The sequence below is a fragment of the Cupressus sempervirens genome, chromosome 6, assembly GCF_028749045.1.
Source record: "Cupressus sempervirens isolate cs-2001-9-10 chromosome 6, ASM2874904v1, whole genome shotgun sequence".
NCBI classification, from domain to species: domain Eukaryota; kingdom Viridiplantae; phylum Streptophyta; class Pinopsida; order Cupressales; family Cupressaceae; genus Cupressus; species Cupressus sempervirens.
In genome coordinates, this window is record NC_143123.1 from 398,491,820 (window position 1) to 398,507,432 (window position 15,613).

General features: G+C 34.3%; 1 protein-coding gene across 3 annotated transcripts in view; it reads left to right on the forward strand.

Annotated features, from left to right (window-relative positions):
- The window catches only part of LOC149552741 (nuclear pore complex protein), a 245,634-nt gene that overhangs the window by 171,822 nt on the left and 58,199 nt on the right, over positions 1-15,613 (forward strand). For all 3 annotated transcript variants that reach the window (XM_089788287.1, XM_089788288.1, XM_089788286.1), the window contains exons 12-13: positions 1,149-1,384; positions 1,493-1,550. In XM_089788287.1, coding sequence (XP_089644413.1) covers positions 1,149-1,384; positions 1,493-1,550 — 294 coding nt within the window. The remainder of the gene's footprint in view (positions 1-1,148; positions 1,385-1,492; positions 1,551-15,613) is intronic.

Below are 15,613 nucleotides of genomic sequence, written 5' to 3' on the forward strand. Positions count from 1 at the left end.
TTTTTCAAAAAATAAATAAATCACAATATGGAGTAGAAAACCACCAAAACTACAAACCAATACAGTTTATGTTACAAGTGTGGTTGCTGTTGCACTGAAAGATCGACCTTTCAATGCCCCATGCAAAAAATTATACTTATAGAATCCACAGGAGATGGTTAAACAATGTCACAAATCCTGAGAGGGATGCTGGCACACTACAAACAATCCCCCACATTGCTCACCGCAAGCCTGCATCACTCATAGTGGAGATTCGAACCTGTGACCAAGATCTGGTACCACTTGTTACAATTGTGGTTGCCGTTGCACCGACTGATTTCTCAATGCCTGATACAACCACTATACTTATAGAATCCTTAGGAGGTGGTTAAACCATGTCACGAATCTCGCGAGGTGTCCGGGCGCACTGCCAACAATTTAATCACGATTATTGATTTAATGCAATTTCTTTAATTGAAACTGTTTAATAAAGAATCACAGTTTTTTGTTCAGAAATTTGTTTTTCAAGGGAGTTTCCAATTTGTCTTGATTTTTGACAATTTGCGCTTAAATGGGCATCTGCATATTCACATGTACATGCTCATGCACACTCACATAAGTTTACACATATGCATAGACACACATGTACACTTATGCATATGCATATATTAATGCATACATGCATGCACACGTATGTCGGGGTAGGCTCACTTGGATTTAGTATTCAACTTTATATATATAAATTGCTGAATGATTGAAACCTATGTGCATAGTTGGATTTCATATTTCAACAGTATATATGCATACATAGCAGAATGGTGGAAATCTTTATGCATATAAATTTCCACTTGAACATATGCAGACAAGCATGCACATTAAACATATGTAAATGGTGTAAACATATTGAATTTGGTTTTTAGATACATGGGTGCAGACACAGTTAACTGAATGTCTGAATCCTATGCTGTGTATTTAATCCTCCACACTTGGATCATCAAGGTCATTATTTGTGCTTCTTTTGGAAATAATGTCTCCTTAAACATTCATAAATTGATTGAGTTTGTTCATTTTTACATATTTTACCCATTTAATTTGCTTTTTGGCTGTGTTGAAGTATCAAATTATTTCTTAATAGCTATATTCTTGTTGACTGTTGAATTCCTTGGCAGTCAGCATGTTGGGCTATGGTCAAATCATGGCTTGATGTTCAGGTTGATACGGAACTTGCTCATCTCCATCAAGAAAAACCAGATCAATATAAACATACTGTAGATACAACAGATGGGAAAGACGCTCTAGGTGATCTAAATATGGAAGGTTTATCTGGTCCAGATGCCTGGCCTCATCAAGTTGTTGATCAACAGCCAAGAGATCTTCAGTCACTCTTTCAGAAGCTTCATTCTGAGTAACTACAGCCTCTAGAATATTCCTATTTTTTGTGCTTGCAGAATTAATATTTTATTAGCATTTATAATTGCCTCATAGCCTTTTATTTCATATTTGTTTGTTTCAGTGATCTAGTACCTGAATCAGTTAGACGAGGCTGTAAAGAGCAGCATCGACAAATTCAGGTAAAACAAGGAAATGTAGATTGCATTATGATTTTGATGCTGTTATCAATTTTATAATGTGCATAGCTTCAGAAGCTGTTTTCTTCAAGTAAAGGAGTAGTTTTCGTATCTTTAGATTTAGGCACTTTGTACTTTTGTGGCTCCATAAGTAACGATTTTTGAGATTTCTCAATCGCTTTTCGATTTCATCATCAGTCCATTTCCCTCTTCTGAAATCGGAGATTAAAGTTAGCTTGATTTCTATAGAAATTGTCAATTGAAGTTAAATTAGCATGTCACATAACATTCCAAGAAATACATTTCATGTAATAGATTAAATTCTAAGACCATTGTTAGCTTAAACATCAAGTCGCAGAACATTGTAAGAAATACAGTTCATGTAATGGTGATTGAATTCCAAGACCATTGCTAGCCTAGGCACCTACGTCAGGAGGGAAGCTTCAACTCATTAAAATTTCTCTGCTAAAAGTTGTTTATTACATGACATTGTTATTTTTAGATTAAAGATTTGGAAATATCAAACTCAATCTTGATTGCTAAGTTGATATTAGTTTGGAGTTGTGTACAAATTATATCATTTTTGTATAGTTGATTTCAATTCAAACAGTACCTTCTGTTGAAAGATTACATCTGAAACATTCTATGAATGTCACTATAGCGAATTTTGCGACAAACGTGCATGAAAAGCTAAATACACTCACTGCAGGGACTGGATACACATCAAGTCAAGTGGCATTTTGTTTACATGTATCTATGAAGTTGGAGATACAAGGAAGGCAGTACGACATACTCTTGTCTTGGGTAACTGTCTGCTCAATTAATGGCAAATGCTGAAAATATCAAAGGTTGTGGTTGGAAAATGAAATGTTTCAAGCAAAGTTATGGACTTATCCATGCAATAATGCTGGACATTTATCGACTCTTTCATGTGTGCAATTGTTAAAAAGTTTTGATACTACAAAAATGCCTCTATGACATGCACATCATGTGATTTTGCTGTTAGGTCCTCCAATGGCATAACCAGGACTGTGAAGAACATTTCACAAAGGTAACAAGAGTCTGTAAGGACTTGTTGAAATGCAAGAATGGTATTGAATTTGCAGTGAAAACCTGTCAAATATTGTTCCTTGTGAAGACAATACTATTGGTTGCAGGAAGTGCAATTTATTTGAATTATAAAGACTTTTTGTGCACAAAATTCATCAAGGTGTTTAAAACTCATCCCATATCAAACATAGAATCATGTCCAAAATTCATTTAGGCTAGAGATTATTCTTTATGGCTGTAACAAGGACTTACATGATTGCATGTGGAAAGTTGTAAATCTAAATCGCACATTGGCAATACAATGTACAGAAGTTTGGAGGGTAGGCTTTAGGCATAAAAAGGTTCAGCAGAAAAATATGAAGGTGGATTCAAACTGATCTTGAAAGCATTGAATGTAGAATGATAATTGTGGCATTAGACAAAAGAAGCGTAGTAAGAGTCAAGAAAAGAATAGGCGTCTAAATACATTAAATATTGAGTGGAGTGAATAAAAAAATATGAAGTTGAAATTGCCGATTAATTCTGCAATGATAAATAAATCTGGCAGAACATCCTACCAACATTAAAAGATGGAACTAGAAGTGTAATAATTTTGAAGCAATGGAAAAGGAATAAGTTCTACTAGGTCTCAGCCATGGTGGACATACACACACACACCCACATCCACCCACAGAGGCACACATGTGCACATGCCTCATGCATGCATGTTACACACACATTGCTGATTTTCTCTTTGATATGGTGTGGCTCAACCATACTGTACACACACGCATCCATACATGCAAAACCATTCACACACATGCAGACACATAGACAAACACATAAAGGCACAGGAGAGAGACATTTTTGATGTAAAATGGCTTTTGTTTTCTGTGTGGCCCTTTTTGGCTGTGCATGCTGTTTAAACACGGACTTGCCAAGTTTTGTAGAAAAAAGTTGCCAATAAGTCTACATGATTTTCCCAGTAATTTTTCAAGTCTTGTGGAAATTAAAATGGGCAAAACTTGACGACAGTTTGACTTGGCGAGTACCAGTTGACTATGTTATATTATGCTATATAATACAATATAATACTATATAAGATATATTATATTGGGAAAACACCTTTCAACCTAGAGATATGAACTAGTGAGCCCATTGATGTGGGGACCTCTTCTCTAACTGAAATATTCAACAATAACATCCGAATGGGGTTTAAACCTTAATGGAGACAACACTGAATCATCACTCTGCCAACACGGGCATATTATATTATACATTTTTATATTTAAATTGTATGTTTTACAATGTTGTTATTTTTCATTATTATTATAATATACTATATAATGTATGAACAATATTCTATGTGTAATGAAATAAAATAGATGTTAGATGGTTCACTAGGATGAATGGACAAGCTAGGAAGCTCACGTCTATGTTCTGTCATACATTGGAAAGAAGATGATACACTGGGCTCAAGGAGGCTCAAACTTTGAGTGAATGCAGTGATCATTTTTGTGAAAGATGACTATGCAAATGAGAATGGAAAATGCAAGATCTAAGGCAAGAAAGAAAGGAGAGATGATTTTCTAAGTATGCAGACATGCATGAGATTGAGAAAATTCTGAGACCAAATCTAGGAAGCCAAGATGACAAATGACTTGTGATTTGAATTTCAACCCAAAATAGTTTGTTAGGGATGACCAAGATGTTAGGGTTTAGTAAAATCGCCTTTGACCCAACAAATTCTAATGAGAAGGCTGTTATATTGTAACTTTCAATTAGAACTTCTTGCAGCTTCTTCTGCACATGCACCACATCTCACTTACACATAGAAAAGTAGGAAAATGGTTGTTGAAAGATAATTTCTTGGAAAAAATCTCGTTAACCGTGAAATTGAATTGAAAAGCACTTGTAATGAACGCATGCTGAATTAAAACAAGGGCCAAATGCTCTTGAAACGAGATTATAAATGTTGATGCAATATCATGACTCCACTAAGACCTAGAAGGACATCACAAAAGACATTCTTACACAATGGTTGTTGAAGCTTGCCATGACAAAGGATATGACGGGACAAAATGCCTTGAATGTTTGATATGCTTGACTTCCATGAATGCTCCTTGAATGCTTAAGATAGTTAATGCTTAGTGGATTTTAAATGCTTGCTTGTGACTAAGATTTAGATGAGATACCAAAATGAGCGAGGTAGCCTTGTTTATATACCTCTACTAGCCATTTCAGGGTGCAAAAACTTGAAGGAGGTTGACTTGGATTTGGAGATCTCACTAGTATCAAAAGATATTTGCCCGCTTCATATTTGGCCAATTCTTAGGGTATGGGGTGATTCATAAGTCAAGGGCAGTCAGACTAGTCCCATATCCACCTAGTCACCCTATATTGACTAATTGAGACTCAAATTTGGGTGGGGGTTTTAATTGGAGAGGGGATGCCCAAAATATGTATGAAATCAAAGTGTGATAACAAGAATGTACAAAAGATCACACATGGTGAAATAGGGCCTACGTCCAAGTGGTGATTGAGTGGATGAAATAATTAAAGGGACACACCTATAATTAAGGGCCCATATAAAAATTGAATTATGAAAGTACTAATGTTTATTAATTAAATGCATAATGAAGTCATATGATGTATGTGAGAATGAAACACACACTAAATTGGGCGTTAAGTGGGGAATTGGACATGCAAGACTACATTTCTTCCACCACTTTAGTGGATGTATGAACCTACACACACACACACACTCAAAGTAAAGTAGAAGAAATGGAGATGATCATTTTTCAAGATTGTAAAGAGGTAAGACATCACTAAGTTCATGGGAAGAAGCCACAAACAAAGGATCTTAACTCATACAACTACGTACAAGGGCATACAAATAAAAAAAAACAAAGAAGATAATGGAAAATACAAACATTGAGATAAACAAAAGGCACACAACAAAGCGATTTGTACTAAAAACAAAGGTTCCAAGTCAACTTGTTGAAGGGACCTTGATGAACTAAATGTTTTAATTGCCTGAATCATGCTCAAAATGATATTGTAAGATCAGAAATGGTCACATACAAAGAGGTAGAACACACATCAAAGATGCGGCAATACTCATTGAGCAACCAACGGGCAAGTGAGTTATGCTTATGGGTTCATGGAGGAGAGAGAAAGGAAGTCATGAATTACAAAGGCTAGGAAAGTGTGCTATGCTAGGATCTATGAAAGAGCACAAATTCTACTGGACAACAAGTTGTGTTATGTTGTTTGATCAATGAGACAAAGGGGGAGGAACATTGGAGAACAATCTAGCAAGTTGTGTTATGGTAATTCCACTCATACCAAGAGAGAGGAGGATAGTGCAAGGATGAAGTTGATGGTCTAGCAAGCTATTGCCTGGCTAGTCAACCCATTGCAAGGATAACTAAGCAAGCATTGTCTGTAAGTAAGTCTGCCAAAAAGGATTATCCAAGGAAACCATTGTATCTCAGAAATTCAATTGCCAAAAATGACCACCCTAAGGAGAGCATTGTCTCCAAAAGAATTTGCTAAGAATCGACACAAAAAAGATAACCAAGGAAAGTATTGTCTCCAAAATAATCTGCAACAATGGTGTAAAAGGATTGACCCAAGGAAAACATTGTGTCCAAAGGAATTTGTAATGTCCCCTTTTAGGGACATTAGAAATCCTAAGTCTGTGATGTCCCCACTCTAATATATAAATTAAATAATAAATAAGTATTATACATAAAGTGATAAAAATATTGAAGTAATAATATTTTATATGTAATATTATATAATAATATCCTTGCATTATAATAGCAATATGGAATTATTAAATTAATTAAATAATAATCTAATATAATAAATAATTATATTATAATGATTAAAATATGATTTAATATAAAATATTATAATATAATAATATAATTTATACAGTTGATATATTAATAAAATGATATATGTTACAATATAATTATTATTAATAATAATTATATTAATATTACAATTACTAATATATTAATAATAATTAATGTTAGAATATATTATTATTATTATTAATATAATATTATAAAAAGACGCTACTCTTAGAAATGAAAACTATATATACATAGAGGAATATAATATGGAGGGATATATGATAAGAAGGAGAAATATAAAGGGAAATAAAAGGGAACCAGTCGTAATTTGGGAGAAAAAGGAGAAAATTATACATAGTAAGGTTATGAATTCTAATGTTCCAAAAATGGTGCATTACAAATGGTATCAGAGCAGTGTATTTTGCCAGCCTGTGTGGATTGTTTTTGTAAAATTTCTTATCAAAACTTATTAGAAGAAAAATTTGCAGTATTATATGGTAGAGAAGAATATTAATGCAAAGCTGACCATGGATATTTCATTCGACAAAGATTTACACATTCCATTTTTAGCATATCGAAATCTTTCGGCTGTAGGCTAGTACCTGCAGATTAATGAACCAGACTCTCAGTTTGTCTTTGTTTAGAAATTATAGATGAATAATCCCAGACTTAATATATGTCTTGGTTCGGTTGGACAGTGTATGTTAAACAAATGAAGCTTTGCATACCTGAACCAATATATGAAGCTCTTGCCTGAAGTTATATTCTTTGAAATTGGAGTTGGCGTATGCAAAAGAAGACAATCTTCACTTCCAGATGGCACTCAAAATCTTAAAGAGAATACCATGGAAGGTTTGCTGGTGATTATGTGTGACAATAGAAGACAACCTTGTTGCTATAGCCTGCATCTTTCTATATTTAATGATTTCAATACAGTATCTTGTGACTTGGGAATTTGAGCCCATAATATTCAGCATAATAAGCTTTTGTGCAAAGATTTCTAGAGCCGATAAAGACTAAACCTAAGAACATTCTCGCAAACAAAATTCCCAAGTATTTCATGGTCGGGAGGCTATCAAGTACAGAGAGTTATATATGAGCATGTGTGGATGACAAGAAAGGTGTATTGCGGTCAGGAAGATCGTCTTTCAAATTTTTGGTAGCTAGCAAATTCACCATCGTTATCTCTCTAGGTGCGAATGTTTAGGAGGTTGCTGAGTGAAGCTTGGGAACAAAGAAGGAGTAAATGAAGACCATGCATAAATCTGCATGTTATTGTTTTCTTGTTCATTGCTGTTAACGATACAAATATATTAACGCTAACACCCTCTGCACTAAAGCATTAATATGTCTAAAATTGATTGGAATCAGTAGCTGATCTCCTTGCAATTTTTGTAGAGGTTTTTGCTGCACTTCTGAGTCCAGAATTTAAGAGGGCTATGAGATGGATGCAGAACAATTTCCCTTATCAGATGAAGGACATTACAGCTTTGTGCTTAGTGTAGGTGATCGAAACCTGTGCGCTTGGAAGACTGTGCACTTTAAATGTTGTGAGTGAAATTGCAGCAAGGGTGTGATCGGATAGTGTTGTGAATGGATGAGAGGAACTACAGAAACAAACCAAGATGATCGCTGTCAAGAGTGATTCAGCCCTCAAGGAATAGCTAAATTAGATTATTAAGTTGCCGATGAATGATATCAGATGCTCTGAGTGGTGCTGATCTGTGATTGTTGTTGATGTTGCCAATGTAGGATGTTGAGCAGCTCAGATTGGATAATGACAATGCTACCAAGGGAATATTGCAAGGTGTCAACATATACTTCTTATAGATATTGACATTTGTTATGCTTCAAATGCAAGGAATCATGGGAACTAGGATGCGGGAAGAAAAGTCAAGTTCATAGAATAGAGGAAATACTCGACCCAGAATTAGAAGGGACAACACCGAAGAAGATGAGATATGATCAAGGGAACAATGGAGCTTCGAGGAAGTTCAACCATATTTAAAATATGAAATTGTAAGTTTTCTTAATTAATGTAATCATAAAGGTGTAAAATTGATTATTTGAGAAATGATTTAGGGATTTCAAGTAGCTTTCTTATGGAGTCTACAATCAAGGAAGGTCTATAAGACGGCTTATTGTAGTACTAGTTAAGGGAAAGACTATATAGAAACCCTACTGTATATAACTTTCCTAGGGAGTCTGCAATTAAGGGAGGTTTGTTAAGACACCTTATTGTAGTACTAGTTAGTTTGTTAAGGCACCTTATTGTAGTACTAGTTAAGGGAAAGACTATAAGGGCATCTATCCTTCCTATGGAGTCTACAATTGAGAAAGAGCTGCTATGATACCCTATTGCAGTACTAGTTAAGGGAAAGATAGTAACGGAACCCTACCACTTTCCTACGGAGTTTGCAATCAGGGGAGAACACCCTATTGTAGTACTAGTTAAGGGGAAGATAGTAGGGGCACCCTACCAACTTTTCTTTGGAGTTTGCAATCAAGGGAGAGCGGTTAGGACACCCTATTGTAGTACTAGTTAAGGGAAAGATAGTAATGGCTCCTTGTCACAAGAACCTTCTAGCCAAACAAGCTATCCACTAAGTAGACCACCTCGTGTGGATGCCTAACACCTGCCACTAGGGCCAAGGGGGCCAAAGTTTCGCTGTTGGGCTTAGTATGGAATTGGCTTGGATTAACTCATTATTATTCAAATTTCTTTGAAGTTTATATATATTTACATGCATGTACTGATGCTTATTTTGTGGTTGCAGGGTTCATAAGCCTAATGAAGAAGTATAGTCATTGCGCATTGTTAATTTTAGAATCTAATCAAGGTTATGTATGATGTGTCTTCGTCGCGTTTGCTTCGTGCTTTCATCTGTCTACATTAGGTCTACTTTGTGTTTTTCATAAATCTCTCTTGTCCTTGAATGCAAATGTGTTTTATGTCTATGACAAAGTTTGTGTATGAAAGATTTTGTTTGAGGGCAAGCAAATTCGAGAGGGGAGGACTGCGATGTCCCCACTCTAATATATAAATTAAATAATAAATAAGTATTATACATAAAGTGATAAAAATATTAAAGTAATAATATTTTATATGTAATATTATATAATAATATCCTTGCATTATAATAGCAATATGGAATTATGAAATTAATTAAATAATAATCTAATATAATAAATAATTATATTATAATGATTAAAATATGACTTAATATAGAAATACTATTAATATAAAATATAATAATATAATAATATAATTTATACAGTTGATATATTAATAAAATGATATATGTTACAATATAATTATTATTATTAATAATTATATTAATATTACAATTACTAATATATTAATAATAATTAATGTTACAATATATTATTATTATTAATACAATATTATAAAAAGACGCGACTCTTAGAAATGAAAACTATATATACATAGAAGAATATAATATGGAGGGATATATGATAAGAAGGAGAAATATAAAGGGAAATAAAAGGGAACCAGTCGTAATCTGGGAGAAAAAGGAGAAAATTATACACAGTAAGGTTATGAATTCTAATGTTCCAAAAATGGTTCATTACAAAGTCCAATCCATAAAATATTAATTTTGGCTTAAGGGAGCTTAATGCAAATTAATAAAATGGTCAAATTAACATTGTAAAGTGTTTTAAAGGTGACAAAGAAGATTAAGATGAAAAGATAGAAGGGAGTGGAAGAGTCACAATTGAGCATTAAAAGAGGGGGTCTCATTTATTTTCGGCTATGCTTGGTTTTATGATTCAGACTTCAGTTTCTCTCTTGGAGAGTTATTTGGAAAGCTTCAACTTTCATCCAAACTGAGGATGAAAACCCTCATGCTAGTATACAGTGACACAACCCCATTGTCCATGGAGACATCATACCTAGTGTCTCATGTGTGCTTACAAGTTCTTTCCTACATTTCCAATCTGACTGTAAATCTGTGTTTAAGATTGGATATTGTGATGGCTGGTTATTTTATTGTTGATGTATAATGCAATAACATTTAATAAGTATTTTATATGAGCATTTGCTGGTTTTAGTGGCATAAATTCTTTGTTGTTATTTTTGAAAATTATTGAGCAAAATATTTTAGGGTATATCTCAGTGGGATATTACAGTGGTATCAGAGCTGGTTTTCCTACCAGCCTGTGGAGTTTATCCGAACAAATTTATAGAAGGGTCTTATTAGGAATTATTCTCAGAGTTTATCTATACCCTAGTGGGATTCATGAGAAAGATTAAGAAAATAAAAATAATGAAAGGAGCTTAGTGTCAAAACGTTCTAGTCTATTGAGAACATTATAGAGGCATTTCTTTAAAGCCAATGAGTGTTTGCTTTAGTATTCCTGGTGCTGACAAACTGAACCAATGTTTAAATAATTGTTACCATAAAGAACAATTTATAGAACTGGTGAGTTTAGTTAATTTCAATGAAAAAATAAGTTTGTTAGGAGCCGGTCCATTATCTCTGATCTTATCCTTCCTGAGTGAACTTAAACGCCACTTGAAATTTGTGTTAATATCAAAGAATCGAAGTAGAAGATTGTGGTTACCGTATTTGGGAACAAATGTTTAATATGTTGTGAAGAGTCAATTTTTGAGGAGGCAAATGATTATTTTAGTACCAGGCGAACAAATATTACTTCTGCAATACAATTAGCCAAAGGCATCAGAGTGCAGCTTCTTATAGAGGTTGAGAAGTATATGGACACCGGGCTGTGTTCTATCGTTATTCCAAACAAATATTGGGAGATATAGTCTTCGTTTGGAATGACTCTATAGTCTGAGTCCAAAACACTCAAAGTTGCCAAACTTCTGGTTCGTTTTATTGCTGTACCAAGACTTGAAACCCATTTAGCATCAATAAATGACAGTGACATGAATGATCTAAGCATAAGTTGGCCTTAATTACTTTTTGCAACAAGCCTATGTTTTGCTTAGTTTTCCATCATCGTCTATAATATTATTTATTTGTCTTCATGACAATATAGTTTGTGGGGGAACATTGAGTCAAAATTTACGTGGGGCCTGTCAAAAAGAATTTGGAGGTTATAGCAGCCACTATAATAGATTTCAAATTTATTAATTTTCTCATCATGGACGTTGAGGATATTATTAAGTGCGAAAACCATAATTAAATAATCACACCCGTCACATTTTCCCTTGGCAATGGAGCTAAATGGTAATGTTTAGTTGTCCCAGCTGGCAATTTATAATCGATGAAGATTAATATTTGTTAAACTTAAATATTAAAAGGTCAATGAGATCTTTTGACGGGAGATTGTAGGTGGTATTTCATTACCCATCAATCATACTTGAGAAGTGTTAAGTTTTGGTGGCCTGATAAAAATTAAACAATACTGGAAAATCCTTGACGAGAAGTGGTAGAAGGAGGAGTTTAGAAAGAATGCAATGGTCATCATATTGGGAATGATCTTCTTGAATCACGAGTTGCCTGATTATAGGGAGTTTCTTTTAATATGACACGAACGCTACATTCAGCTTCTGAAATAATGCCCTCATATCAGTAACATACATGGAGTGGCTTAAGATAATATTTGGTGTCAACAAATTTCTATCAACTGCTGCTCTTACGAAATCTTTGAGCATTATAGACGCCAAAACCAACAAGGAAATAAACTTTATCACAGGTTACATCGCTTGAATGATATCTGCCTTTATTAATTCAAGTAAAGCCAAATGAACACTTCAAATTTGGACGAGTAACACCTGTTGAGAGAAAAATAACATCTTGAGAAGTTTTTCTTGGCAAGTTGGACAGTTGGAACGTGATTTGGAATTACTCATCAAGAATAAGTCTCCGGGTGTCCAAATTTAAAAATCATTTTGCAAGAGAAGGATGTTGCCATATAAGCTTCTGCCATAACCAAGGATTGGGAAATGAATGGTACAATATAGGTAGATAAAATTTAAAAATCATTTTGCAAGAGAAGGATGTTGCCATATAAACTTCCGCCATAACCAAGTGTGGGAAATGAATGGTAGAATATGGGTAGATAAATTTCGGAGTCGTATTGTGTCGATCCCTTTTCTAGTAGAGTAAGAAGAGGTGAAGAAGTTGTTGTGTATTGCAATGGAAACGAATTTATGCAGAGGTATTTGTTTACAAGAGTCTCGTGAGGACTTTAGCCCATCCTCAAAATTGAAAGTATATGCCCAGGGTTGTATGTTACAAAATCACTAAGTTGGAGGGCAAACATATTTCTTTTGTTAAGTCAAAATGTGAAACTCCACAATGCACTAAATGTTTGAAATGACAAATGGCAAGGAAGAAAAATGAATCTGTGGTCTATAGAGATTATTTTACGTGAACTTTAATGAAATCATGCTATAGTCAATATTTTTATATGAGGAAGATAGTACTGAAAATCTGGCAAATTTATACCATTGTTTGAGCAAAGTAGATTATTTTAATAACTCCACATACCCTTAGTTGTCTGATTTTACATGCTTGCAACGCTCTCAACTAGGATCTCTGAGTGTAATAAATACTCCAGGCATTTCCATTACCCTCACTTAATTCTCTAGTATATGCAGTAGGCTATAATTGCAAAATAAGAACAAATCTCCTTGTATATAGAGAATGTTATGAGACTTTGAGTCCTACACTGGGAATGTAGGAGCGGATACAACTTGAGAGCAGATGGTGCACCTGAAGACATTTTTGCATACTTGCTAACAACAATTATTTAAACACAATCAGAGGAGGGAAAAAAATAGTTTCAAACATAAGCCACCATTGGGACTGTGACTGCCAATTGGATTATTGTCAAAAACAAATTATAGTCAAACTTCATAAGAGATCTTACAAAATTCCATTATTAGGGAGCAGATTTGTTGAAACTTTTTTGGGATAGCGGATTACTAGAGTATATTGTCCCCAAGTTCCATTGGTTTGGATTGGAAATGACCAATTAGCAAGGTAGTGAGATATGCCAGATAGTTATTCTTTTCTGCAGTTATTTGACAAAGACATTGTCTTTTAAACCGTGGGAGTGAACATTAGATTAGCAATTTTTTCAAAATGGCACCAGAAGCCAGTCTAGCCAATTTACTTAATAAAACAGGTAGCAAACTTGGATTGCGGAAAGTTTCTTGGCACATTGATTGAATTGGAAGGATGCTTACCCATGGTTGAGCAATCACCCTCTAATTGATTTTAGACAGCTCTTGTTCCTACAATTACAGGGTTGAAGCAACACAAGTGGCTGAAACATTCAGATGCTGAGTTAAAATTAATAGTCGCTTCTTGTCTAATGGAAGTCATAAGAATTTTAGCATTGCAAGAACCTTATGAAGAAGAAGACATGAAGGAGGTAATATGACTTATTGTTGATTGTTTCCAAAATCTTTGGAATAGCAGTAGTCGTTTCCCTAGAAGGGCCGCTATACTGAAGTCATTTGCAGAAATTAAATTATGCAATCTTATGTTTGACATGGGACTGTATGGTTTAATACACACCATGCTTCAAAATCTATTAGGCACAATTAGGGAAGAACATGATGTGGATATTATTGCAGCCATAGAAAACATTATGGTTATGCCAATTAATGAGAGTTATGCTCATTTCCAGCCACTCCTACAAGTGTTGTTAGCAATTTCAAATAGAGAATGAAAGGCTTCAAAGGCTGCTTGTAACTATCAACAAGGTGCTTAAACAATGTGAGCCAAAAATTGAGAGCTAAACAAGAACTAAAAGTGAAGTAATTGTAGGTTGTAGAAACTTAGAAATTTGGCAAGAACCAAATGAGGAAAGAGCAGATTTGTTTCACTTGCAAACAATTTTGGTCACTAGGTCACATTTGTGGAGGAAACAAGTAGTAAGAGTCAGCTCAAGAAGTGCAGATCAGCATTGAGGATGTTGAGGACTTGTTAGTTCAACTTAAACCAAATGAAGGTCATAAGAGGGAACCTGCGATGGTAAATGGTAAGGATTATTTTGCCATCCTATTTGGTGAGTTGGAGGTTATTATTGACAAAGATTATGGTGATCCTAAGGCTGAAAATGAGACTCTCAATGAGAATGAATAATGTGAAGACATTGACGTGATAGCAGATGAGACAATACATCAGGAGAAGAAGGAAAGTTCTGAAAATGGTACAATTGAAAGTAAAAATGAATCTAGCATTCATGAACTAGAGCAAGATGATGTTACTTTAGGGGCTGATTTGAATGACCAATCAAACATTTCATTTCTAGATGCTAATTTTGGAGCATATAATTTGGAAGATAAGTAGAAAGTATCAAATGATATGATTATTGCAGCCTTAGTGAATTTTTTAACACCCATAAAATCATTGAAGAAACCATGTGGGAAATTAAAGATGTTGAAAAGGTGAAGGGACCGATGAATGGAATCGATAGTTGTAGAATGGAAATATCACTTAAATTTATAGAGATATAGTATGGTAACCATACAAGATAGTCCATTTGAGATACATATGAAGTAAAACATAGAACATACCATTCATACCACAATACCAGTAGGCAAGGAAATGATTTCTTTATTAATACCAAAAATCAACATGAGTACTTTGACAATATTCTAGATATTTATAAAAGGGTTAGTCGGTTGGAAACCAATCGACGCATTTCTTCACCTCCTAACTACCTAGCCCGACTAGCTTTAACAAGTACTAAACATAATAGTTACTTTATTCCAACTACATCTATCCCCCCCAAAAAAGAAGTCATCTTCCAAATGTTTGCAGAACATGAAACCAACAAAAACAAACTTTGACAAAATAGTTACTTTATTCTGACTAAAATAGTGCAAACCTTCACACTCTTAAGAAAGTAGTGGAAAGAATGAGATCAGATTATTTGAAGCTGCTTAAAGACATGGATATGACTATCAAACATGTTGAAGATAAAGAGAGGGAGGTAGATGAGTTATGTCTCCAACTAAGTATGACACAATATTCTTTACATCAGGCTGAAAATCAGAATTCAACAACAGCCACTCACATAGATGATTGGCATGATGATTTAACCATGGATCTCATACACATTGTTGAAGGGATTAGTACATTTGGTGAGAATGAAGGTGAACTTCGTATTCCTACTTCACCCTATCTATATGAGGCTCATTATGTTGAGGAAGACCTAAAGGAC